Source organism: Nanorana parkeri, unplaced genomic scaffold (assembly GCF_000935625.1).
Source record: "Nanorana parkeri isolate BGI_ZX_2015 unplaced genomic scaffold, ASM93562v1 scaffold534, whole genome shotgun sequence".
In the NCBI taxonomy this organism is placed as follows: domain Eukaryota; kingdom Metazoa; phylum Chordata; class Amphibia; order Anura; family Dicroglossidae; genus Nanorana; species Nanorana parkeri.
Window position 1 is genome coordinate 100249 of NW_017306802.1, and position 27854 is coordinate 128102.

Consider the following 27854-nt stretch of genomic DNA (forward strand, 5'->3'; position numbering starts at 1 on the left):
TTTATCATGGTTGTTATTCTTATTGACTTGAATTAGTCGGTCTCCTGCTAAACAGCTTTTACAGTCGGGTCTTTTTTTTATGTTCATATTTCCCTTGGTCTACATCATTTGTCTGTTTTATTCTCCATCCTTCTCCTGTTACCCAAGTAGAATTTTCTGAAATGCTATTTCTTTATTACTTTTCTATTCTTTTTTTTTTCTTCTTCCTCTTCAGCAGTTAAAATGAAAATTAATAAACAAATTAAATACAGCATTTAATGTACTAAGTGTCTTCTTATTAGCAGCGCTAAAATATTTATAACTAATTTGTAATATATTGTGGGAGGATTATGTGGCCTCAGTCACGCACAGTCTTTTATGTTTGACAGTTTTATGTCTTGCTCTTATCCGGCGTGCTCGTTAACTTAATGATCACAGAAACACTTTGGATGCATTTGAGACTACTAGAGTTATGCATGAAAACATATGGGGCTACTTTGTACAGCAAAGCCATGCGGATATATGGCAAGGTATCGAGATTTGAAGACAGTGGGCATTCCCAAGACCCATGCCATTGCAATTTTTTTTATTCCAGACATGTTTTCCACCAATCTGAGAAGCTGAAGAAATAGCCTATAGTGCTGTTATAACAATAGTGTCACAAATACATGTTTTTTCCCTTACCATGCAGTAATCCCCCCATTTCCACCTGAGTGCTTTGTCGCATGGTTTTCTGCATTTCACTACACAAGACGACGCTGAACTTCAGAATTCCATTTTGGCTTTTCACATCTCTATGCTCAGTCAATTGAAGCTCAAAACGCAAAAAGGTACATGAGCTTTTTTTATTTGCTTTTTTTTGGGGGGGGTGGGGGGGGGGAGCTGTGTTGCACCAATTAACTTCTGTGGAAACAGCTGCAAATATGCAACACATGCATTTATGCGCATTTTTGTGCCGGAAGGACTGCTCTCCTTCTCTAGAATTGTTGTTCTGTTGACTGAAGCAAAGATGCCTGAAGCCTCTGAAGCAGTAATGTGCAAAGATGCTTGCAAAATGCTTTACAATTTGTGTTTAGGCATCTAGAAAACATGCAAAAATGCACAAAAAAAGCTTTAAAATTCTTACAAATTTCTGGAAATACACTCAGGTGTAAATGCAGGCTAAATGCCAAATAGCATTTTTAATGTCACATTTTCTATGTAAAGTCAGGCCATACTTGTGTAGACCTGTCACAAAGAATAAAAGGGTGCGGGAAGTCTTCTTGTTTTACATTACATTTTTTGTTCTTTTGGGACTTCCTACAAGATTTCCCTCAGCTCAATTGATGTATGAATGGATATGTGTTGGCGGGAGCATTTCATTGCTGAACAGATTTTTCAAGATGTTTTGTTTCAGAGAGACCCTATTACTACTTTAAAATAAATGGTTCATGTGATGTGTATCAAAGGAAGCATCCTTGGCGTACCTTTCATGCCTTTAATGTCCATGCCACCTAGGCTAGCTTTCTGCTGGCATGCACGGATGGCACACACATGATGTACATTTCAAAGGATATGTTCTTATCACTGGAAAAACATTTCCTATCCTTCTCCTCTCTTCCCTTCCCTTCCCACATTGCTTTTATATATGCTTCTAAGCACTTTGTTATTGGCATGTTCTGTAAGCTGTCTGTACATGACTTACCCCCAGTGCCTCCTAGGCACATTTTACTTTTCTTCTGCAAGCTTGATTTATTATATAATTTATCTATTAACCTTTCTTTCCTTGGGGCTTCTGCTCATAGGGTAACAACACTTCCTTGACTGATTCTATACAAGAGCAGTTTTGTCACCCTATGACATGTGTTTCCACTGCAGAATTTCCTCCTGTCACCTCCTCCACAGCATCACGGACGGCTTTCCCACGGCTGCTTGGAAATTGGAACCTGCAGCACAGTTGTGGGTGCAAATTCCTGAAACAAGCAGGTAGTCTGTTGGCTCATAGCGCAAAAAAAGCAGTAAGACACAAGTTTAAAGTGACATTAAAGGCAAAAATGTTTTTGCCTCAACACAACATAATAAAAGCACTTACCTTAAATTATGTCTCTTAATCCGATCATCTTCTTTCCTGTAGTTTTCAGCCTTCTCTTTAGCGCTGCGGCGAGTCTCCGATCCAGTGCTGACTCCTCTGTGATTGCTGGCGCTTCCTCTCCCACGGTGTCTGCATGGGGGTGCACGCGTCCATAGACTTTCCTTGTGTCTCTCCTCGCGTCCCGGCCGAAAATGTGAACTGCGCCTACGCCTGCCCCAAGATGCTTTGCGGCCGCCCCAAGTGGTTTCACATTTTCGGACGGGAGCGCGCAGGGAAGATGCAGGTAAGTTTAAACCGCTGTTAAAGCGTTTTTTGTTTTAAACTTTTTGCATAGATCTACTGCTTGCTAGCAGTAGATCTATGCAAATAAAGCTGAGGGTTTAGAAACCCTTTAAGATAGAAATAAAAATGGATTAGTAATCATTTTAACTGAACAGTTTTAAAAAATATATTTTTCTGGACAGTTTAATTTTATTTTAAATAAGAACTATTGGGTGAGCAAAATATACTCATCCTAATATTATTAGCCGCTGTGGAACACTGCAGGTTTCAGATGCTGGCTTTATTTACCAAAAGTTGAGCGATCATGTAAGTGCTGATCGCTTAGCTCGTGGTCTACTCCCTTTAGCGAGCATTCAGGGTCAGTCACTTCTCCCTGCAGGGATTCCCCCTCCTGTCTCTGTTCCTCCAGCGCTCATTAGAGAGACAGACGGACACAGCTGGCTCTAGATAGGCGGATCCAGCTGTCAGTCAGGCAGCAAGGTGGATCCTGACAATATTGCCGTGATCTTTCCTCGTGGCAGTGCAGCTCTGCACTCTCAGCATATAGTAGCAGTAGCCCACTATATTCTGACTTTGGGTTTCAAGAGTGCATTTGTAAATATTCTCCTGTGACCCAAAAGAGAAGTAAAGACAAAATAAGCTTTAGCTTACTTTTTTTTTTCAGTGTGTTTATTGATAGATGTTTTTTTCCCCATTTGTATGGAGTTCTCATTCAGCTCTTGTTCTTTTTTCTGTAGTTGGCACTCCCCATTACTGAGTGAACCTTTTCTGTAGCTGATCTTTGTTCCCAGAATGTCACTGTTCTGTATATAGGGGACTGTTAGTGCAAGGCTTTAGCAAAGGACAGGCTTAGGCCACAATGGTGGTTTTTAATGCTTCCGCTGTTTGGCAACACGCAGTTAAGTGCTCTAAAACTGCAGTGATTGATATTGGTTGGTGTAAAGTTCAGCTCTGTGTTTTGTTACCAGCTGTAGGGCCTGAATTATGGATTGAAATGTGAACTGCTGGAAACAGTGAGAGCTTTGTGTTTCCCCTCCATCTGATATTCTAAGAACTTTTCCCTTGTTTTTTAGCTCTTAGACTTTGATAAGTAGGAACAGAGAAATTTTGGGATATACTTAAATCTGCCTTTTTTTTATTTGGATGAGAAGGCAATATAATTTTGTTTATTGAACTGGGAAATATTAGATTTTTTGCTTAGCTTTTTATTTTGATCTTTATAGAAACAGCTGGGCACTGTTGGCGAGTGTTTAATAGAGTTTGATAGTTTTATCTGGCAGCTCTCAGGAGCAGAAGAGATGGATAAGCTCTTATCTGTTTTGCAGAATGCGATCAGTAGCTTCTTGAAGTTTATTTAGAGGAGATACAAGTTACTAGAAGAAAAAATAATGCATCTGTAGTCTAAGATTTGAAAATTTAATTTTTGGTTTTATATACCCGAGTATAAGTCGTCCCGAATATAAGCCGAGGTACCTAATTTTACCACAAAAAAATGGGAAAAAGTATTGACCTGAATATAAGCCGAGGGTGGGAAATGAGGTAGATAGATATTAATAAAATTACATGAATATTTATTTAAAAGAAAAACAATAACCTAGCTCTGTAAGTGGAAAAGGGGGTACAGGGCTACATATCATGCACTACGGATCATTTAACCCATTCAAAGTATTTTTATTTTTCCCTATGAAATGAGTATAATAGACTTTATCGGTTTGCAGTAAACACACCGTTGGGAAGGAACATATTTATCATAAATCTCTTACAGAAGAATGTACTGCTAAATGTACATTGTACAAGTGAAGCCCATGCCATGCTTTATTTAGTTGAATCAAATAGTTTCTAGTCATGTATTCTATGTACTGCATGCATAATTCGATCACATTTTTAAAGAGAATGTGCAGCTTTTGGTATATGTTATATTAGGCCAGAAAAAAGTAAAAATATATTTTCATTTTTAATTGATCTTAATAGCTCAAATGTGCATACAGCTTAATGATTTAGAGGAGAGAATTCTTCCTGATCTCTTCCTTCTCTTTTCATGTAAGTGACAACAAAGATTCAGTCAGAGAGAGAATCTGAAAGCAAATCGATTCTGCTGTGCTCTCTCATTAGGAATCCCATAATGCTCTATGACACAGCTACACAGCTACAAGAATATGTAAAACAACATGTAAAAATATGAATGCAAACCAGCAGTGTTTTACTTTTAACAGTGATTAAAAAAATATATCCGCTCCTTACAGTTGTTTTGATTTCTTTTTCTCCTAGTATATAAATAGAAAGTTCCACTTCGGGTCCTCCTCTGCTGACTGACGGACACAATAGCCAGCCTGCTATTGGCTACTGCCATTTGAAATATCCAATAGCAGGCTGACTATTGCTACCGGCCTCTGGTTTGGAGACCCATGGCGGCCGGCAGCAGGGGCACTGCAGGGGCGACGGCATGGGGTGATACAGACTCTCAGGTTGCCAGCGGTCTCTCCTCACAGGCTGTAATTGGCTACAGCAATCTGTGTCCCCTCTGACACAGACCACTGCAGCTGATTACAGCCTGTGAGGAGAGACCGCTGACAGTCTGTGAGCCTGCAGCGGGGAAGAGAACAGCAGAGTCATTGTGGCAGCAGCGCGCTTTTGTCAACAGAGGTGACAAAAGCCCAGGCAGCAGGATGCAATTTCTAGCTGCATTGGTGACCTGGCACCTGGGATTTGTTGAGCCCTGTTTTAGGTAGTTCTGTGATTAACACCATAACATTACAGGAGGACCTGGATAGAATAGGGGAGTGGGCATTGATGTGGCAGATGAGGTTTAATGTCGATAAATGCAAAGTGATGCACTTTGGAATTAAAAATAAACAAATGGGTTATACAATTATGGGTATGCCGCTAGGGAAGTCAGAAATGGAGAAGGATTTGGGGGTCATTGTAGACCACAAACTGAAAGGTAGTTTGCAGTGCCAGGCTGCTGTAAACAAAGCTAGCAGGGTCTTGTCCTGTATTAAAAAGGGGATGTATTGCAGGGACAAGTCTATAATTTTGCCACTTTATAGATCATTGGTTCGACCTCATCTGGAGTACGCGGTCCAGTTCTGGTCACCAGTACTAAGAAAAGATGTCCTTGAGTTGGAAAAAGTCCAGCGAAGGGCAACCAAACTAATTAGGGGTATGGAGGACCAGAGCTACGAGACGAGGCTACTAAATTTAAACATGTTCACATTAGAGGTGAGGAGATTAAGGGGGGATATGATTTCCATGTACAAAATGTTTAATGGTGGTAGCAACATTAGCGATAAACTGTTTAAAATTAACTCCGTTACAAAAACTAGAGGCCATCACCTAAAATTGGTGGAAAAAAAATTCCAGCACAAGGGGCGAAGGGGGTTCTTCACAGTAAGATCAGTTAGGGTCTGGAACTCACTGCCACAGGCGGTGATTTCAGCAAATAATGTGGAATTGTTCAAGAAACTTTTGGACGATTTCTTAAGGGACCGTAATATACAGGGGTACGGGTACTCCTAGAATGAGATCCTAATAGGTTGGACTTGATGGACTAATGTCTTTATTCAACCTCAAATACTATGTAACAAAGACTCCACATAGAGCACTTGTCCATGCAATGTACTGTACATGAGAGCCATACATACATACATTGAAATACATTACAAGAGCAAAATAAACATGAATTGGATAATTCTCTGATGTCCATGTGTATCCCCACCATCAGCAGGGAATTTGTAGCAGCTTGATGATATATAAAAATAGGGACTGGAATATGAATGATCAATAATGGCTCATCTGTGGTCCTTTTGTAACATTTCATGGTTTTTTATTTTTTGTCTGTGTACTGTTCTAAAAATCAGCCTGTATGTCAGATGCTTTCAAACCTTATCTAAGTCCCCACCAATGTCATGGTACCATGATGGTAAGCTCTCATGGGCAGGGCCCTCTTTACCATCTTGTCTTGATTTGCATTGTAACTGCAATATCTTCCTTATATTGTACAACACTGAGTAAACTGTCGCTATATAAATCCTGTATAATAATAAGAATATCTAGTAGTAGTTAGTCACAGCCAAATAAATTATCTAATTTTAAAATGTTTTCACCAATTATCTGATGGCTTCCTCAGCTTTGATAATTTATAGCCACACGGGTAACTCAATCACCTTGATCCAATCGCATTTAATGTGCCAAGGCAGATGTTGATTTTCCAACAATATGTCAGGAGGTGTGAACAATTCTAAAACCGCCCTGTTATAGCATAATTAAATAACCACGGTGCTTTGAAGTCTGAGACAAGTGTTAAAAAGCAAACCTTTCCTGAACACACACAGGGACCGCCATTGCCAATCCCCTTTTGAAGATGCTTGCTGTCAGGATAGTTCAATAAAGTTTTTAAGTCAATGACTGTAACAATTAGGTATATCTGTAAAGTTGGACATCCTTATTTCCATGATTGTTCAAAGTAAGGAACAGAAAGTGTTAATGAAAGAGGGAAAGAATAACAGCCATGAAACTAACACTTGCAGAATAGGAATTAAAAATTGTCTCCATGTCTCCCTCAATTGTCGAGTCAAAGGCATAGTCCACCTTTTCAAAAATGTAATAAATGCATCCACAGTAATATAATAAAAATGTAAATTTTATTAATTATTGCATTGAAGCTTGCAGACCATTGCAACCTTAATCAGTACATCATGTACACAATGCACCGGCCCCTACAACCCCAGCCCAAGGTATATATGGAGGCACCAACATTTTGTTATGAGGCTGGAGGAAGTAAACACTGGACTGCAACTGTGTTGACATCCATGGCACTTTTGCTTCATTGGGATCTACAAATCTGATAATGTGGCAGATGGGACTTTAGTCTTTCCATTCACAGATCCCTGTGAATGGATGATGTGGCTGTGGGGGTGGAGACATGTACAGCCACGCTAAATTCAAAAGAAAACGGGACGTTCCAGTGAAAAGCACGGTAGCCAAGTGGTGCCTTTTTAAATGGTAAACACTGGGCAAATAGGTGAACGTATTTGGTTGCTCTGGGCATCATCTCCACCAATGTTTTTATAAAGCACCTCAGTTAGACTGTGAACTGTAGCCTGTTACCTGAAAACGCACTAATTCCCTTTTTTGTTTTCTTTCAGAATGTTGTACCAGCTGAAGTGTCTCTTGTTTGTGTTGTAAAGCCAGATGAGTTCTGGGATAAGAAAGTGACACACTTCTGCTTCTGGAAAGAAAAGGACCGACTAGGTTTTGAGGTATGGGGTTTTTTTTTTTCCCTGAGTATTTTAAGAAATCACCACGCACCACAATTTAAGGCACATGTGCTGTGATGTGTTGCAGTGTCAGTCCATTTGCACCCGCTGTAATTGTGTATTGCGGTGCAATTCTGAATTAATGTAACTGCAGAACAGCTCACAGAGTCACTTGTGGTACCACTGCTGTAAAACATACTTTACTGCAATGGAAAGGTCTCAAGGGGGCCTGAAGGCCAACTACATTTTCACTCGCCTCCTGGATCTCATCACTCACTGATCTAAGATATGTGCAAGAGGAGGTTTTTGTTAGTTTAGGGGGGAGGGCCGCTCTGCACCCTGATAATGTATCTCTCTGCAACCCAGCACCCCAGAGACTTCACCCCAACACCCCAGACACAGCACCTTTCTGCCACTTCATACTCCACCACTGCTTCCTGTGTCCCTTATCCCCCTTTTCAACTTTACAGGGGCATGCAGAGAGGAGAGGCTAAGCTTGGTACCTCTGAGTTCTCTGGCCACCTACTCCTCCCTTTGGTGACATCACCTCCTTCCCAGTTCAGCCTGTAGAGGCCAGCCAGTCCTCCGGCCTCTGGCTGGCTGTACACATTTCTGGGCTAAAGGGTACAGGGAAGCCAACCACTGAACCTGCCCACCATCTCCATTGTTATGGAACCACCTTCAATGTGGTAGCCATTTTGTCGAGGTCCAACATCCAAATGTATTCTTTATTTCTTTTACTTTTAAGTTAAGCTTTTTATTGGAAATAAAACACCCACTATTTATCACCCCTCCCTTCTAAACTATTGAACCTGCTATTATATTATTATTATTATTTTTATTTATTTGAACATGCAATCTTTACATCAGGCTGAAACTAGTGGAGAAAATGAAAATTCAATTTTACTTCCTGTATTCTTCTTTTACAATAAATATGGGAGATATATACAGTATGTGTGCAGAAAATTTTCCGTTTGATGAAATAGGTCAAGTTTCTTGGTGTTTGAACTATTTGATTCCTTTAAACTCCCTAATCCTATTAGTTTGAATTCCAGCACTGAATATATGTATTTACAGCTCCCTGGCAACCTACTTTCATATATATAAGCTGATTTCAATGTGTTTTGGCCTTGCTGAGACTGCAAAATAGTCTTTTTCTTTTTTTTTTTTAATGACTGACAGCAGAGATCACAAATTTTGGAAATGCATTTTCCTTAAGCCTTCTGATGACAGATTCATGTTTTTCATAAGGATCACAAAGACATTAATAATTTGTGCAGAAAAGCACTGCAGTGCAAACATGCCTAAGAAAATCTTTCTGCATGTCTTTTTTTTTTAAAATATCCTACTGAAAACAAATGATGTCAAGTGTTAGTAACAGTATGCTGCAGATGTGCTATCCTGTAATGGCGTTTAAAAGGACGGGATTTAAGAGGCCTGAGAGTTCAGAACCTTAGAGTTTCTAACCTAAGCCTTTAACCAGATGTGGACATTGGGCACGTTACAAACGGCCCAAAAACGTTATCAAAGTACTTGGGGCTTCTGTAGTACTCCCTGATATTCTGCCCCTCTTTCAATTTGCCCCCACCTGTATTTGCCAGCCATTCTTGGCTTCTAAAATTACAGGCCAGAGATACAAAGTACCATTGTTACTTTTGTATTTACTGATAATTTGCAGATCAAACCAATAATATTTAAACCTTTTTGTTTTTATTTGTTTTGTTTGTTCATTTTTTTATTAGTGTTGCATTTATTAAAAAGGCACTTTAAACAGGACAAAGCATAGAACAAAATTTAAACTTTATATTTTCAGTTCTACGCTATATCGAACACAGTAGAAAAAATTGTTTTTTTTTTTTTCCCCTGTGATTGGTAAAAATCTAAAATACTTTCGGAAAGACAATTCATCAAAAGAAAGCTCCATATGGTGTGTACCAGTGTAAAAGCTGAAATGGATAAAGTGGTCCTGTCTTCTACTCTATCAGAAACGAAAAGTGCTGTCCAGAAAAGCCTCTTCAGTGCAATGACTTGTGGCCAAGGGCAGGATGCTATGCAAGACACTTTAATAAGTTAGGAGTTGGCAAGTTGGTGGGATTAAGGCCCTAAGCCAAATCAGAGCTAATAGTAGAGAACATGTTCACTTTAAACTTTCTCAGCTAGCCAGAGGGCAGTGATATTGAATCAGAACCGTGCCACATTACCATATTGGTGGCATGTTGCTATAGTCAACATTATCCCATGTTGCCGTTTTTTAATTTGTAAGGTGAGCTTTAGTTACTTTTGATAAATGAAGCCCTGATGCAAAATATAATTTAAAAAAACATGCTGTAACACTTTTCAAAGCATTTTGTCACTGCTAGTTAAGAAACTTTTTTAGGCTTAACAGTAGTGAACCAGATTCTGCAAAGAAAATGACAATTGGCATTATAACCTTGCTAATAGGAATGTGCAAAGATCAGGGGTGTGCAGCTAATCAAACCATTTGTTTCAGTTTTAATTATTAACAGTTGTAAGATCAGGTAAATCTTTCAGATTCTGTATGACAGTTTGGCTTTGATTTTGAGTACTTAAGTCTGTTCTCTAAGGAAAAAGCCATGTTCGCTCCCAAGAGATCCTCTGTGTACAGTATATTTTAAATTGTGTACTCTTCCCCAACTGATGTGCACTTATTATTTTATAGCCCGGAGTTGTGATGAGCTACTATGAAGGCCCTTTCTTGGAGATACCTATTCTGCTCTGTAAACATACTTCAACTTTTGTGTATTTGCCCTACTTTTCAGTTTTTCACTCATCTGGATTTCCCCAGTTGATAGATTTTCCAAAGAAAAAAATTAGAAGGTGGACCCATATGTGTTACTTTATCAAAATCAGCACAACTGCGGCTTGTAGGGTTAATTCTCCAAAGGGTCTTTCCTTGCAGCCATTTTGTTGCAGTGTTTGTGCCTGGTTGCCAAGCAGTTCAGGACCAGGGTCTCTGTCTGTATGATCACCATATAATTCTATGAAGCTATCAGCAGGGAGCCCGTGACAGCAGCAGAAAAATCCATTCTTGATGGACCTGACCTTTTAAGCCATGTTATGTTTGCATGAAGAATCACCTTAACTTTGTTTTATTAGTGCTGCTATAAAATGACACCACAAATTCTAATTTTGTTGACCTCTTACTCTTGCTAATTATTTTTTTGCAATGTGTATCAGTTGATCAGACATGTAAATGTTTCTCCACGGTTAAAAAGCATTATCGGTTCAGGGCAGCCTACGAAGTCAGTCAAACCTACCAAGCTGTGAAAGTATGAAATTAATTTGAATTTAGATGATATTTTCTGCGTATGAAGAATCGCCTTTCCATCCATATCCAATATTATGGTTTTAATCAAATTCTTTGGCTGACAGCCAGAGACTTCTTAAACTGGAATATTTATGCATTGTGACGTTCACTGTTCATGTAGGAGATCCTAAAACCCAGATATTAAGTTTACAAACTGAAGGTTAACCCATGAGTCTAAGCGAGCCTACACTTGGGGAAATAAACCCTTTATTAAATCGGTTTGTGCTTTCTGTGTTTTTTTCTTAAAATATTAATTCATAAAATACAGTTACAGGACATCCTTATATTTGCATACTGAGAAAGGAATAAGCACATCATTATTTTATGTTTAGGACCACTAAACTTTAAGTAGATGTGAACTTTAGGCCTGCTACACACCTAAGCGATTTATCGCGCGGTTTGAGTCACGCGATATCGCGCAAAACATAGGTTTGCATTGAAGTCAATGGAGGCTGTTCCCACCTTTTGCGGTTTGTCATGCGATAAGGTGCAGGAGCGATTTGACACATTTCCGTGAATGCGGACTAAAAGTGTTGGTTTCATTCTAGCAGACTTGTAAATATCCCACTTTGTTGTCCACTTTAGGTTATTCTAGTATCTGGGAACAAACTTATCAGATACATAGAACCTTCACAACTCACAGAAGAATTTGGTGGAAGCCTTACCTATGACCACATGGACTGGTTGAACAAAAGGCTGGTAAGTAAAGGATGGCTATTTTTTTTACCTTGTTCCTTTGTAGCATTACCTGAGCAAGCATATTAATTTATAACACAGTGTGTCATCAACGGGGTGAACTAAACCTATCAGATATTTTTTAAAGCTGAGACTCAATTTTATTTCTGGAAAAAGTCATGTTGTGAAGCAGGATAATGAAAGCATCAAATTTAAAAATCAATCTACTTTTATACCTGTGGTGCTTTCTTATGGTAGTACAGGCTGTTAATTTGGAAAAAAGTGAACTTTTTAAAACTTGCTCACTGTTCTCCAGATCTGTGAAATGTCAAAAAAGAGTGCCACTGAGTGCAATAGCTAGTAGGAGCAAACAGGTATTAGTAAAATGTGGTAATCACAAGAGAAGCCCTAAGTAGCCCTATGTGCAAAAGTGCCATTACAGTAGAAACTGCACCAAAGTATACTTTTACTCCATCATTAACTTGAACGAGTGACAGCGGCTGCATCTAAGCGGGCAATTTGAGATTCTTCCAGCAGGAATTTGTAGGTTCCGGCCGTAGGAATCACAAATCGCATAGTGTGAATGAGGCCTTAGGTGACACTAGGATAAGTCTATTCTGCAGGGCTCTGTAGTGTCAGCTTCTTAAGCTGGCTGTACTCAACCCAATAAAAGCCCGTGGTGCAACTCTGGCATCTCTAGTAACAGTTAGGTCATGTATAAGTTGGTAACGAGTACTTATGCTCACTGAAAGATACCATTCGTTCCAAGATTTTTTAGCATGCTAAAACTATCTTTCAGGGCTGCCCATTCCCACTATACAATTAACCAGACCAATTATTTAGCAGAACATGTAGGCCATCCGAGGACAGGCAGAGGCCTCAATACCCTGACATTCATGATGAGACATCTGTCTTTCTTTGGTTACTGTACCCTGCAGGAATGGTTAATTGAAACATAGAAAGGAAAATAAGGAAAATAGACAAGTTGTTGACCACAGAGTTACATCTCTAATTTTATGGACAAGTTGAGCAAGAATATTCTTTGATTGTTATGGACAACAGCCCTATTTTGTGCTTTTTTTTTAATTTTCTCCAGTTTTAATAAATCGACCCCTATGTGGGCATACAAATAAGTGTTTGCATTTATCATGAGATACTTCTAATCTTAAGCCACAATAAGCTCTATTTACTGCGGAACTCTTTTTACTGCAGAGATGCATGTAATGCTTTCTCTGCTGAATTTCAGGTATTTGAGAAGTTTACAAAGGAATCCACATCATTGCTGGATGAACTTGCTGTTATCAACAATGGGAGCGATAAGGGAAATCAGAACGAAAAAGACAGGTTTGTGAAACAAACTGATTGTACTTTGCTTGTCCTGTTCAGCTCTCTCATCATAATGGCATTATTAGAAGCCATGTGTGCTGCCTGCCTTTCATAAAAAGAGAGTAAGAGCAGAATGAGGAAGGGTATACGGAAATTTACAATCAGTAAATGTGTTTCTCTATAAAACCCATGGGACTTCCATTTGGCTAAAGCAGTGGCAAGTATGCAACACAGTAGTCTTTTGTTAAATTTTAGTGTGTGTGTGTGTATATAATCTGCCTCATGTAAGTAATGCATTAAAAACCAGATACATTTTAGAAAAGTACTCCCTAGCAAATAACTAATTATTTCCTAGGATGGAACCTGCAGTAAATGTTTGAATGTCACATTCACTGCTCTATAATTATGCCCCTTACTCTCTACATTTTTTTGCTCTGTACTCACTAACTACTGTTAACATAAATGTGCCTTATAGTTTCTTCAAATATACATATGAAAGTTGTCTTTGCCAAATATGTAACCAGTATTTTCGGAAATTGTGCATTTTGAGCCTTGTAGCAAGAGTTTAGGAAGGATTATTTGATGGGCAAAAAGGTAAATAAATGCTTTGTTTGAAAATTCAGGTGTGGAGGAAATTAAGTTGTCTGCTCAGAGCCCTGACCTCAACCGTACTGAACATCTTTGGGATAATTTGAATGTTGATTGTGTGCCAGGTCTTCTTCCTGTCCAACATAAGTACCTGACCTATCAGAATGATTGGACACAAATTCCCACAAATGAAATCTGGTGGAGAGCCCAGAAAGGTGGAGTCTGGAGGCCCATGGATTTGAAAAAGGGATTTCCAACAAAATCATGTTTTATTAGGCACGTGAGGAGGAACTGAAAACAGGACCTCTGCATCAATATTTACTCTTCTTCTACATGGCATTGCTGAGTAGTTCTGAAACAAAAAAAGAAAATAAAAACTTGCCTCTCATTACACTATAGAATATTGTATTTAGGAAGCTGTGGGCATGTAGAAAAGGGAATGGCCTCACATAAATCTATGTCCCATTTTTCCAGTAGACTGGATTTCTTTTTAACAACACATTGAATACTTGGAAAGTGACTGATTCCATATATGTTAACTTGGAGAGCTTATCCAGATCAGAATCATATAGACACACCAGTTCTGTGTCCTAGCCAAACCTGTAAACATAAATACAGAACTTTGCAGTTCTTATTACTATATTAATGAGCACGTATACTGGTATAAATAAAAAGGCAGAAAGTGAACATTTTGTCCCTTTGTTGGAAGCAGAAAAAATGGGCAAGCATAAGGATTTGAACAACTTTGACACCGGGCCTAATTATGATGGCTAGAACACCGGGTCATAGCAACTCCAAAACTGCAGGTCTTGTAGGATGTTCCCAGTCTGCAGTGGTCAGGACCTACCAAAAGTGGTACTAGGAAAGAAAACCAGTGAACCGGCAACAGGGTCATGGGCGGCCAAGGTTCATTGATGCACATTGGGAAACGAAGGCTGGCCCCTGAAGTCTGATACAGTAGAAGAGCTACTGTAGATGAGATTGCTGAAAAAGTTAATGCTGGTTCCATTACAAAGGTGTCTGAACATATAGTGCATCACAGTTCGTTGCGTATGGTGCTGTGTAGCGGCGGACCAGTCAGGGTGCTGGAAAACCTTGGGTACAGCGTTTTAATGTGGATGACACATACCATCTACCTAAACATATTTGCTGACCAAGTACACCCTTTCAAGGAAACAGTATTCCCTGATGGCAGTGGCCTCTTTCAGCAGGATAATGCTCATTGCCACACTGCAATAATGGTTCAAGAATTGTTTGAAGAACACAGCAACGGGTTTAGGGTGTTGACTTATATTTCAAATTCTCCAGATCTATTATCCAATGGAGCATTTGAGAGATGTGCTGTAATAACAAGCCCAATCTATAGAGGCCCCACCTCACAATTTACAGGAATTACAGGATGTGCTACTGACGGCTTGGTGTGATATACCACAGTGTACCTCCAGGGGCTTAGTGGAGTCCATGCCTCAACAGGTCAGGGCTGTTTTTGGCAGCAAAAGGGGACCTACATGATATTAAGTAGGAGGTCATAATGTTAGGGCTGACCAGTGTCGGGTGCATTGATTGCACTCAGTTTGCAAAGCATGCAGGACTTTCAATTGGAAACCCAGCACTGTGCTATGTAAAGTGCCTATTTCAGGTGCAGCTGTCTCAGCAAAGATGGTGGTGGTGGGGAAATATTTATGCCCTTGTGAGTGTGTGTGTAATCTTATTTACACCGGTCTTTCACAGCAGAGCAGTTTTTGTAAAAATACCAGCTACTATTGTTATTATTTAGAACTTAACACCTACTTGAAATTTAATATTTTAAATTTACTTGATTACAGACCTTTTCCATAAAATTCATGTTTATAAATCATATAAATAATATGCATGCAATATTCTTGGTATATTGTCTATAGCTGAACATTTTTATCTGTATAAATAGAGTCTAAATAGAGTCTAAATAGAGTTTAAACTTGATATAGTAGATGTAACTGGTAGGAGCTGATATTCTGCAGTTCAGGAAATGCCCTCAATTTCCACAACAGACTATTGTGATTTAATAACAGCTCTGTCATGTCGTGTGTTCTTCCTGAATCAATCGACAACCACATTCAAGTGTTTTAAATTACACTTGATTCTTTATAACAGATGCATTTAAGGACAAGGTGTATCTTTGAAGGTAAAGTGTTCATTTGTTGATTGAAACTGTACACCGGTGGAGGATGTTGGACTAGGAAGTCTCATATTCGTGCTTGTGCAACCCCTGGAGCATACCTACTAGTACACAAAAACAGGTATCATAGGTGCTGCAAACACATTTCCTGGAAAATTTATATTTTAGTGACCAGTAATTTGTGCGGTTTGTCATTTTATACTGTTATATTTTCACAGATATAGTTCTTACAGAGATTTGTAGATTCTCACTACATTGTCCTTCTGCATCTCAGCAATATGGCTGAACCGCTGCTGAGAAGAAATCCTTTATTGATTAAAGTGTATTTGCCATGATGTTAACTTGCTTAAACTGTGATGGAATGCAGGAACCTAGAGATGCCCACATCTACCTCCAGATCTCTGGGGCATCCAGTAGGCCCTGAAACTGGGGGCTCTCTTTTTTGCAAATTACAGCTTCATAAAGCGAAAGTTGAAGATCTGTTTGTCCCGCCCAAAACATGTGCTTCTCAATTGATCTGTCAATTTAAAGAACATCTATATAGAGCAATGCAGAGGTGCTAGAGGGACAGATTAAAGTGCATCTAAAGCCCAGCCTTTTTTTTGTCATGGCTAAAATAGGGAATGGTAAATCATCTGACCATTTTTTTATCTTTTTGCTGTCTGTCTCCCATTGTGGAGATCTTCCTTCACTTCCTATCTCGACACAATGGGAAGTTGAGAGTAGATCTTTCCAAAGTAAGGAAAATCCTCTCTTAGACCATTTTTTCCCGTTTTCAATCCCAGTGACAATAGTCTCTAGCACAAACAGAGAGAGTGAATCTGCCCAGCAGGACTCTGGCATCTATTTAAGACCTGACAGAGGTATGAATAATTCCCTACTCTTCTCAAAACTAAAACAACAAAAAAATGGCTTATGATACATTTTAATCTTTAAATTTTTAGTTTGAAGAATGGATTTGTATAATGATGTGATGGCCACCAAGGTACAGCACTGCATGAAGGAGAGGAGACAATTTAGAATTATCCCAGTGAAAGATTACCTGAGATTTGCACAAAACATTTTAAGTGCACTGAGACTGAGCCAGTCTTTGTTAATTTCACCCCCCCCACCTCCCCCATGACTTTCTAACTAGGAAGCTTGACTGCCCCCATTAAAAACACATAGGAGCAAGGTATTTACAACAATAACTTATTGATAAAGAGTATTTCCATAGGGCTAACTACATTCACAGGCATATGTAGTAATAATAATTCACATATATACTGAGTGGCCAGATTATTATGACCACCCCATCAGTCCTTCGTTGGGCCACCTTTTGCCTTCAATACTTCGGCGATTTTTCTTGGCATTAACTCCACTAGATGTTGAAAGGTGATGCGAGGAATCTGACACCATGCCTGATGAATAGCACTGCCCAGTTCTGTGAGATTTGATGGTTGTGGAACCAGCTGCCTGATGGCTCTTTCAACTTCGTCCCACAAATGCTCAATTGGATTGAGATCTGGTGATTGTGGGGGCCACCTAAGCAAGGTAAAGTCTCCCTCATGTTCTTGAAACCACTCCTGCACAATACGAGCACCGTGGCATGGCGCATTGTCTTGTTGGAAGAAGCCATCTCCATTGGGATACGCCATCAACATGATAGGATGAACTTGATCAGCAACGATACTTTGGTATGTTGTGCTATTCAGACGTTGTTCCACACGAATTAAAGGGCCCAAATCATGCCAGGAAAACATGCCCCAAACCATAACACTGCCCCCACCAGCTTGAAGGGTTGTACTCATGCATGTGGGGTGCATGCTTTCATGCTGTTCCTGCCAAATTCTCACTCTGCCATCTGCATGATGCAACTGGAAACATGATTCATCGGACCACATGACTTTTTTTCCAATGCTCGACTGTCCAAACCTTGTGTTCCTGTGCGAATTGGAGAGGTTTTATCTTGTTAACTGCAGGCAGCAAAGGTGTTCGAACAGGCCTTCGGCTTCCATATCCCATACGATGCAGTGTACGGTGAACAGTGCGTTCAGAGATCATTTGAGAGGATCACTGATTAAGATCTGCAGTAATTTGATGCACTGTTGCCCTTCTGTTGTCTTGTACCAGTCTTGCCACTCTCCGTTCTGCCCTAACATTGACTAGTCGCTGACGGCCACAATTCGCACGTTCAGACCCAGATTTTCGGCTGACAGTCCAGTCTTTAAACACTTTAACAACAGCTGCTCTTGACCATTTAACGGATTCTGGTGTTTTGCTGATACTCGCTCCATGGCTCCGAGCGCCAACAATCATCCCACGTTCAAAGGCTGTTAAATCGCGTTGTTTACCCATATCTTCAGAAAAAAAAATAACTTCTACTGTCGTGGTAAACAACCTGCTTTCCTATTTATAATGGTCTGGCCTTCTAGCAACTTCAGCGCGAAATTATAGCTAATTTGCCTACAAACGTCAGGTGATCATAATAATTTGGCCACTCAGTGTATACTGTATGTATTTGACTATACAAGACTCTAAATTCTCTTATCACAGTTTGAAGAATCAGTGCTGCGGATAATTATTTTATGCTCAAAATAAAATATCTCATTTATTTTATAATTTTAAGGTCAATGGATTTCAATTATCTTCCCTCTGTTGATCCAGAAACTGTTCTACAAACAGGTAAGATCTATTTCCTGCTCTATTCGAGAATTAACATAGTCAGCTGGTGGTGATGCTGAGCCACGTATGAAAATAGTAGAACCTACACAGCTTTTTATGATTAATATTTTACCTTTTGGTGAAATAATTGAAGGGATAAAATAAATAAGGGATCTGCTGAGATACATAAGAGTCTCTGCTTAGCCTCAGGCTTAGAGGTTTTGTTTGCTGCATCTGTGCAGCCAGACATGTTCTAAACACCTGTTGAGAAGCTTCTCTTAAAAACATGAAAAGTAGCTGAAGGCAACATATGGCGGCCATCTCTTTTCATTGGAAACCACTTGTCTAATGAAGACTCTGCTTCAAAATCATTCTGCAGCTTAGGTTTACTAGGCACACCTCTGTGCTGGGATGAGTGATAAACTCCTGTGCATATGAACAAGAGTTCCTTCATCCCTTCTGGCTAGTCAAGACAGCCATAGACCCTGCACTCGGAAGAAGCCAGGGAGGAGATGTTGGCGCTAGCTAGGAGTGAGAGATGGGGAGTTAAAGTGGACCTGAAGGCTAAACATTTTTTTTAATAGGTTTTGGATAGAGTAAGGGGTGGTTATAACCCCTTTCACAGATCTGAGTGTAACAAGAAGAATGTCTTTAGTCCAAATAAAATCATACACATGCATCAATGAATACGTGGATGCTCCTGTCACACAGTCCAGTGAGTCCGCTCCCCTGAAACAATGGCCAGCAGGCTTCTTTGTCTCCCTCTTTAACTATACCACTGACCACAGTGGATTTAATTAGGAAAAACTGCCTCTCAGGGCTCTGTGACGGGCACGACCACATATACCTTTATGTAAGTGTATGATTTTATGTGGAATAAAGACATTCTTCTTATTACCCTCATCTCTGTGCGCTGTTGCCGTGTCCCATTGGGGGAGATTTCCCTCAATTTCCACAACAGGAAGTGAGAGGAAATCCCTCCAAATACGGGGAAATCCCAGGTTTTCAGCAGGGTCACCAACGCTGGTGTCCCCATTAGAAGATTTCCTTGTATTCCTGTTCTTTTGACAACCAAAAATTTGGGATTTTCTTTTACCTTTAATAACAGTCACCTGGACAAATGGAGAGGGTGACTCTCCCTAATGGAAACACAGACAGCAATAAAAATACTCTATCCAAAACTAACCCCCCAAAAAAGTTTGAGCTTTACTTGTACTTGGATTCCTCTTTAGAGGAGATGCACACCTGAGAAATGGTCAGAGGCATGTTTTATATTGATGCAGTGCTGTTTTGATCATCAGAGGGAGTAATTTACTTTTAATAGAAAAGCTGTCTTGTAATCTTCCTTACTCGTTCTATTATGCACTGCTTTGTAGTGCAGCAATATAGATTAGATTGTCAGTGATGAATAAGGCAGAGGGAGATATCAGACAAAACTATTAAGCCTTTACTGACCAACAGTATGATATTGTATTCAAGCAGTCAGAATCATAGCACAGGCAACGTTACTTATTTATGATTTGTAGTAGTAGAACATGGTTTCCCAGCATTTAAGCTTTGATTTCACATTACAAAGGTTTGAGTTACAATCTCTTCCCAATTGGAGATGTTTGGAGTAAACTGGAAGGGACTATACATTAACTAGAAAATCTTAACTGCTGCTTATCGATCTTTACACCCTTGCTGAGAGAATCAATATTCCATTTAAGAAAGTCTTTCCACTACTTTTTCCTAATGCACTTTTCAAGTTACAGTACTTGTACAAACCATCAATATAAATATTGTTTTAAAGCCACAAATGTCAGGGAAAAGGGCAGCTTTAAATTGTTGAGGTTTTAATGGAAGGGCTGCTGTTGTCTCTACTAGCTCTTAAAACAAAACGACAGTACAGTTTTGTACAGATATTGGGGCCTTTGCCTAGAAAACTAAAATGGTTCCAATACAACAGTTCTTGTAGATTGTATTATTTGTATCATTAGAGCAGGGGTAGGTAACCGCAGCACTCCAGCTGTTGTGGAAAGACAAGTCCCATGAGGCATTACAAGCTACTGGCATGACACCTAGAGGCATGATATTATTTGTTGTTTTGCTACAGCTGGAGTGCCAAAGTTTCCTACCCCTGTGTATGGAGATTGGTGATGATAAGAGTTCCCTGACAGGTGCTGATGTCAGCAAAATGTGTCATAACAGCTACTTCTCTGCTAAAAGCTAGGAGCTGTGAGCAGGTGGGGATTTTGTGCTGTTGAATGGAGGATTTATAAGAAGATAGGAGACTGGGAAATAAGGGGAAGTTTATTCATATGCACTATTTACAGGGCATCTCTGGCTGAACTAGTAAATACAAAGTTGAAATGTTAAAATCTACCAATAGATTTGTAAAGTCATGCATTTGGTATTTTGATCACCCTCTCCTGCTGTGCTTACTATACTTTTCAGACCCAGCAAAGGTGTCGGCTGCTTCTTAGTGCCACACCTTCTACCTGCTCTTTGGGATAAACCACAAACCACAATCCTGATTTAAAGTAGAACTTAAGCCGAAACCTTTTTTTTTTTTTTTTTTTTTAATAGAGTAAGGAAGGACTTTTATCATCTGTCAGTTTTTTCCATCTGTATCCCATTTTGGGGATTTCCAATCACTTCCTTTCCACTAGGCATAGCAAGAAGTGAGAGGAAATCGCTCCAAAGTGGTGGAAATCAATGGTGGTCAGCAGAGTCAACAGGACTAGTGTCCCCATTGGAAGATTTCCTATCTATTACTGTTCTGTTGACAACCCATAATTTGGGATTTTCTTTCACTTTCAGTCATTAAAAATGATCAAGGCAAACAGAGGCTGAACCTCCCTAACCAGGACACAGGCAGCAATGAAAACCTGAGAGGTGTCTTAATCCCTCTCCACTCTATCCGAAACAAAAACAAACAAAAAATGTCCCCAGTTACATTTTAAATGATCAGCTGGTATGTTATAAATTGATGTGCAGAATTGTGGTAATTTTGTATGGTGAGCATAAATTATATTTATGGGCATTTTTGGGGTAGAGTAGGGTTAAGACCCCTGTGACATTTGTAATTGCTTTTTGTGCCCTTTCTGGGGAAATTCACCCTTTCTATTTGTCCTGCTGTTCCCCATGGTCCCCGTGTGTGTTGTAAAGCAGTCACCGCTCCAAGCTCGCCTCTGTGATGGGCTACAATCTTAATACAAATTAGTAAACCAAACGTGAAATTGTAGTCCATCACAGGATTAAGAGGCCAAGTAGCAGCCAGATGCTGCTAATCAAATGCCTTTGATTCATTGATCATCGGCAAGAATGACCACCTCTATAAAAGCCAAAGTTTTAGCTGTTTGCTGATCTGGAGCATGCAGGTGTATGTTAACACAATGTCAAGGAGGCAAGACATTAGCAATGATCTTAGAGAAGCAATTGTTGCTGCCCATCAGTCTGGGAAGGGTTATAGGGCCATTTCCAAACAATTTAAAGTCCATCATTCTAGAGTGAGGGAGATTTTTCATAAGTGGAAAAAATTCAAGACAGTTGCCAATCTACCCAGCAGTGGGCATCCCAGCAAATTCACCCCAAAGTCAGTCTGTGCCATCCTCAGAGAAACTTCAAAAAAGCGTTACATCTTAGACTCTACGGGCCTCAGTTAGCATGTTAAAGTTCATGACCGTACAATTAGAAAAAGACTGAAGAAATATGGTTTGTTTGGAAGGGTTGCCAGGTGAAAGCTTCTTATCTGGCAGCATGGCTTAGGTTTGCAAAGTTGCCTCTGGACAAACCAGAAGACTTCTGGAACAATGTCCTTTGGACAGACAAGACCAAAGTGGAGATGTTTCACCATAATGCTCAGCACTAGAGCTGACAAGCACAGTGGTGGAGGGGTGATAGTTTGGGCTTGTTTTGCAGCCACAGGACCTGGGCACCTTGCTGTCATTGGGTTGGCCATAAACTCCTCTCTGTACCAAAGTATTCTAGAATCAAATGTAAGGCCATCTGTCCAATAGCTAAAGCTTGGCCGAAATTTGGTCATGCAACCAGGCAATGATCCCAAACACACCAGCAAATCTACAACAGAATGGCTAGAAAAGACTCAAGGTGTTGCAATGGCCCAATCAAAGGACAGACCTCAGCTCTATTGAAATGCTGTGGCGGGACCTTAAGAGAGCTGTGCATAAACAAATAGCCACAAACATTGTAAAGAAATAAATTCCTCCACAACGATGTGAGAGACTGATAGTCATAGAGAAAATTACTACTTTAAGTCATTGCTGCTAAAGGTGGTTCTACAAGCTATTTAAAGGAGAACTATGAGGTGAGTGCTTTTCACTCACCTCATAGTTCTAGCCGACCTGTGACAATGAGACTGTCACAGGTCGGCTCAGTAGATTGGCAGGTGAGCGAACACATACCGGCATTCGCTCACCTCTCGATCCTGTCACGGCTCTCTGCCGTGACGGGACAGCGCTGACTGGCGGGGGGGGCGGGGACAGCTGGCTCTGACTCTGCCTCTAGATAGGCGGATCCCGGCACAATTGTCAGGATCCGCTTCAGCTGCGGCGTCTCAGTATACCGCAAGCTACAGCTCACGGTATACTGAGCCTAGGGTGACGGGAGGACGCTAGTTTGTTTCCTCCCATTACCCTAAGGAGAACTATGGGGAAAAGCCTTAACCCCATAGTTCTCCTTTTAATCATAAGGTGTACTTAGTTTTTCACACTTGGCTTCTCTATTTTGGCTTTTTTTGTAAAGTAATGACGGGGTGTAATATGTGCTGTTGTATATACCTAATATTAAGACCTGCTAAGGACCAGATGATTTTTATTATGTCCTAATACTTAAAACCATAGAATTCAAAAAGGGTGTACTTTTTTTTCACATGACTGTATATGAGCAATAATTCTCTTGAATTTTAATCCAAGGTTTTTTTTTGCTTTTGCACACAAGTTTTCCTGCATGTTAATGTGTGGTACATTGTGCATGGGCAATGTATGCATGTTGTGTTGCGTTGCGTTGCCAGTGAATTTCAGTAGCACCCCAGTGCACATGCATTGGCAAAAAAGCACTCCTGAACATCGGCACACCAGAACACCTGTGCTTTTTTTTGTTTGTTTTTTTGGTCCATGGACATTTTGGATACAGTTAGCGGGAGAGGCAGAACTTTTGGATACAGTTAGGGTTTGAATCTGTTGTTTGTGCAGATAGAAACAGGTTTTCTCTGTTTGTCTTGTAAATGATTTAATCCATCTTGGCCAGAATCCTGATCAGTTACCCATCCACTGCTGTTGAAAAGCACAAAGACTAAAAATGAACCACATATTCCAATGGAAAGTCGGTGCCCCAGCATGAGCAGTGTACTATTCACTTATTGAGTGGAGACTAGTGATGGGCTCGGGCGTGTTTGCAGCCAGTGGCGGACCTAAGGAACAAAGGGCCCTGGTGCAAGATTTTTTTTTTGCCCCCCCCAAAAAACAATCACAAACACATCGCTCTTCTCCCGCAGCGCTTGGCCGGCTGTCACTTTCTCTCCTCCCCGCTGGGACACAGAGCAGCGCCCAATGGGGAGGAAAGAAAACAGGGATGCGCTGCTGTATCAGCAGAAAAATTGCACTTTTGGCATTTAGCCAAAAGTGCCAATTGCGCCCGATATCTTTTGGCAGCCGATATATCAGTGCAACCCTAATATTTACAGCAATGCAGAATGGCACAGGCTATAGAGGACTACACATCCCAGCAATACTTTATATAACAATAGCATTTCTGTATAAAGTACTGCTGAGATTTGTAGTCCTCTATAGAGGGTCCCATTGTGCATTGCTGCAACAATTTTATACAACATTAGGCTACAAATAATAATTATTTTAATTAATTATTTACCCTTACCTCTTCTGTTTGCTGGGTCCTCACTGCCGATTTGCAGCACCACGTGCCAAGCCCGGTCCGCAGCTGCAGAGACCGGGAAAGGTCTCAGTACCTGTGATTGGCGCTGTCGGCTGTCAGCTTCCTGACGGGCTCTCCATCACTAGTGGAGACCGCTGTGTGTATGCTTGGGAGTAGCTGAACCCAACAGTGAAGATTTTCATGAAGAGGCTGTGCTGCACTGATGAGGCTGTAAAGCAAAAAGCTCTGCATGGCTTGGACAAGTCAGTATATAACTTGTTAGGCATGGTGGGAGAAGGCGTCAGAGGTCAACTAATAATAAGGCCTTTCACATATGGGCTATAGCATTTAAGAACTGTGTGTACAGCAAGCTTTTTGAAGCTGGGTGAAACCTGTTAGCAGCTTCTGAGAAGTAACAGTCCACACGCCTCTGAACATCACTGTTTTGAAGCACCCTCTAAGATCCAATATAGGGATTTAAACGGCTTCAAGCTGTTTGTAAAACCTTGTTGTACACGCTGATCTTTCATATACTGAAGGCCATATGTACAAGGCCTAAAAGTGCTTTTACCCTTTAGGGCTTGTTCACACGACGTCCGGATTCTGTCAGGACCAGATCCGTGCGCTCATGCACCCAAAATGTATCCCTGTGTGTTTTATGGGCTACAGTTCTCATGTGCGCAGTCCGTGAGGACAGAGAAAATTATTATTATTATTATACAGGATTTATATAGCGCCAACGGTTTGCGCAGTGCTTTACAATATAAGGAGGACATTACAATCACAATACAATTCAAGTCAAGATGGTAAGGAGTGCCCTGCCCGTGAGGGCTTACAATCTAAAAATACTGCACGTCACATTTTGTCCAGAAGCACGTCAAAAATGCACTGCACTGCAGCTAACATACTGACAGCCCCACTCCAGCAACAAAAATATATATATATTTTTTTATTGGAACGCGTCAAAAACGCAAAGCTCCACGTCTGCAGATCTGCTCCGGACATCGTGTGAACAAGCCCTTAAAGCGGACCTTTACCCATATCTTTAAAATAACGACAAACACATCTTTAGAAATGTTTAGTAATAACAATCTACAAACACACACTTCTAGATAATTGCCGGTTTTGTATTCTTTGCATACCTTAGTTCTCTTTTTCTTCCCAGTCTTCTTACAGTGGCCATGATTATTAAGGGCAGATTACTAGCTCTTCTATTACTTCCTGGATTTCTGACACGTGACTAGACATGTGACTAGGACATGTGTCTATGCACATCATCTCAGAGGAGGAAAATTTCCCTTTCCCTCATGAGATTACAGATGAGATTTCCCAGCAATGCTCTGCTGATGACAAAGCAATCCCAGTGTGCATTGCTTTGCCAAATGGAAGTAATTTTGCCCTTTTCAAAGCAGGAAGTTAACGCTCTGCAAGTGTAAGTATTTCAAAATCGCAGCATTTTACACCTGACATGTCTATGTTGTTATTCATCATACATAGAGGAATGTATTGGTAGAATTAGATTTTTGAGTGTAAAGGTCTGCTTTAAGAACTATCATTAGTGTCTTGGTTACTGCTCTGAATAATGGTCCTATAACTCTGGTCACTGAGTTGCATTTGTGCCGTATTCCTTCTTTTTTTTTCTTTTCCAAAAGTTTTCCTTTTTTTGTTTAACAACGTTTTTAGTGATGTACAACATTTTATGTATTTTTTTTTTAACTTATTTTCTTATAACCCTGACTGCAGCTTCTCTGAAACTTTTTATCCTGGACTTATTTCAGTAGTTCTTGATCTTCATGAAGCTGTTTGTTTAGATATCTTGTCTTGCAAGCTCTTGGCTCTTTAGAATCTTGTGCACTTATTTTGAACCTTTATTTGCACACAGGGTGACTTCATTCAGGTAATTATGTGGCATATGAAGACAGTTTGTAGCACCAGAACATATTTGGGAGTTCACATCAAAAAGGGGGAAACATTTATGCATTCAAGACAGTTTCGGTTGTATTCGTAAATTGTTTGGGGAACGATATAGATTTTTTCCTGGTCAACATTAAAGACTTGTGGTGATCAATAACATAAAATACCAATTTTATTTCCAGACTTTAACACTATAAAATGCGGAAAAGTTCAATTGGACATGGGTACTGTCTGACTGGTTCTCTTTTAGTAGTTGTGTTCAAAGATGCAATTTGATGAAGGGGGGTAATCTGCACTCTGGAATATGTCTTTTGTAGTTATAAGAAATGTCACTTGGTTAGGTTGTACTGACAGAGCTGCTTATCCTTGGAAGTCTTAATCCAAGTCTGCATGCGTCAGAGGTACAGCAGAGAAACGTGAGTCTGTCAGTGCCAAGTCAGCCACATGACATTACTAGCAGCAGCAGATACGCAATGGATTTAACTCCATGTCGGTTCTTCTCGCAGAATATCTATTCATGAACAATATACCTAGCTAAATTATCATTTATGTAAAACTAGGGAATGGATGGGAGGGGAAAGTGAGCAGAAAGTAAGACACATAAGCACTTATGAATTGATGCAATGTTTTAATAAAGCACTAACTCTGCACACAAAGAAAATGTTTTTTCTTGTACTAATACAGAGTTTGACTCATTGCCAGTATTTAATGCAGTTTGAGTTGGGTCCTTGGCAATAACCCCCCCAACCCACCTCTTCCTTCCCATGCCTTGCCTCATCATGACAGCCGGGACTTAGTAGATTGTACACATTAGACTTAAAGTGACATTAAACCCTCAGATTTTTTTTACATAAACCAATACTGTAATGTGTGCCTTACTGTAATCCATGGTTGTTTCCCTTCTCTTTGCTGCTCTTCCTTTTAAATCCTCATGTCTTCTCATGCTTGGGAAGAACTTCCCTTTTCAGCTCAGGGCCTCTTCCTGTAGTGCTGGCTCAGATTACAAGCCTATACAAACGGATACACAGACACCGTGTATCCATTCTGGAGACAAGGCAGTCTGCTGCAAAACAGAAGTTCTGCCCAGCATGAGAACAGATACAGATTTAAAAGGAAGAGCAGCAAAGAGAAGGGAAACAACCTTGGATTACAGTAAGGCACACATTACAGTATTGTTTTATGTTAAAAAATCTGAGGGTTTAATGTCACTTTAATTCACAAAGCATTAACACAAAGATTCAGATCTCTGATTTAGCAATTTGACTGCAATTTTGAAACTTCATTGGGCCTAGCTCAAAATAACTCACTTTTTCCGAAATACGTATGTGTATACTGGTTTGTTAGCTTTGTGAAGTAAGTCTAATATGAGAAAAGAAAGTTTTCAAATATGTTGCCCCTACAGTATTGTTGATTCGGGCATTCAGGTTTATTTCCCTTTAAATAACCTCACCAGGTTTTGAACCACCTCACGCTGTTATTTATGAGACTAGCAATTTTTAGGACTTTGGAATACACCCTCTTCAACATATGGGCACGCTAAGCTATGTAGAATACAATAGCATTGGAAAACCCTGGCAGTAGTATGGTGTTTCCAGTCCTTGGAATATACAATCTGAAACCATACACAGTAGTTTAATTGGCTTCTACTTACTTTTTCCATTGATCCAGAATGCGTATTGAGAAAGTATGTTTTTGTTGGGCTGCTGTACGGATATTAGATAATATCAGGGGACCTTAAAACCTTGAGCACAAAAGGCAATT

The 27854-nt window shown here is 40.0% G+C and overlaps 1 protein-coding gene across 1 annotated transcript in view; it reads left to right on the plus strand.

Annotated features, from left to right (window-relative positions):
• The window catches only part of SESTD1 (SEC14 and spectrin domain containing 1), a 121050-nt gene that overhangs the window by 63647 nt on the left and 29549 nt on the right, over positions 1 to 27854 (plus strand). Inside the window, exons 5-11 of the mRNA XM_018561612.1 lie at positions 7477 to 7590; positions 11501 to 11614; positions 12837 to 12934; positions 18271 to 18364; positions 20401 to 20464; positions 20742 to 20754; positions 21661 to 21667. Of these exons, the coding sequence (XP_018417114.1) occupies positions 7477 to 7590; positions 11501 to 11614; positions 12837 to 12934; positions 18271 to 18364; positions 20401 to 20464; positions 20742 to 20754; positions 21661 to 21667 (504 nt within the window). The remainder of the gene's footprint in view (positions 1 to 7476; positions 7591 to 11500; positions 11615 to 12836; positions 12935 to 18270; positions 18365 to 20400; positions 20465 to 20741; positions 20755 to 21660; positions 21668 to 27854) is intronic.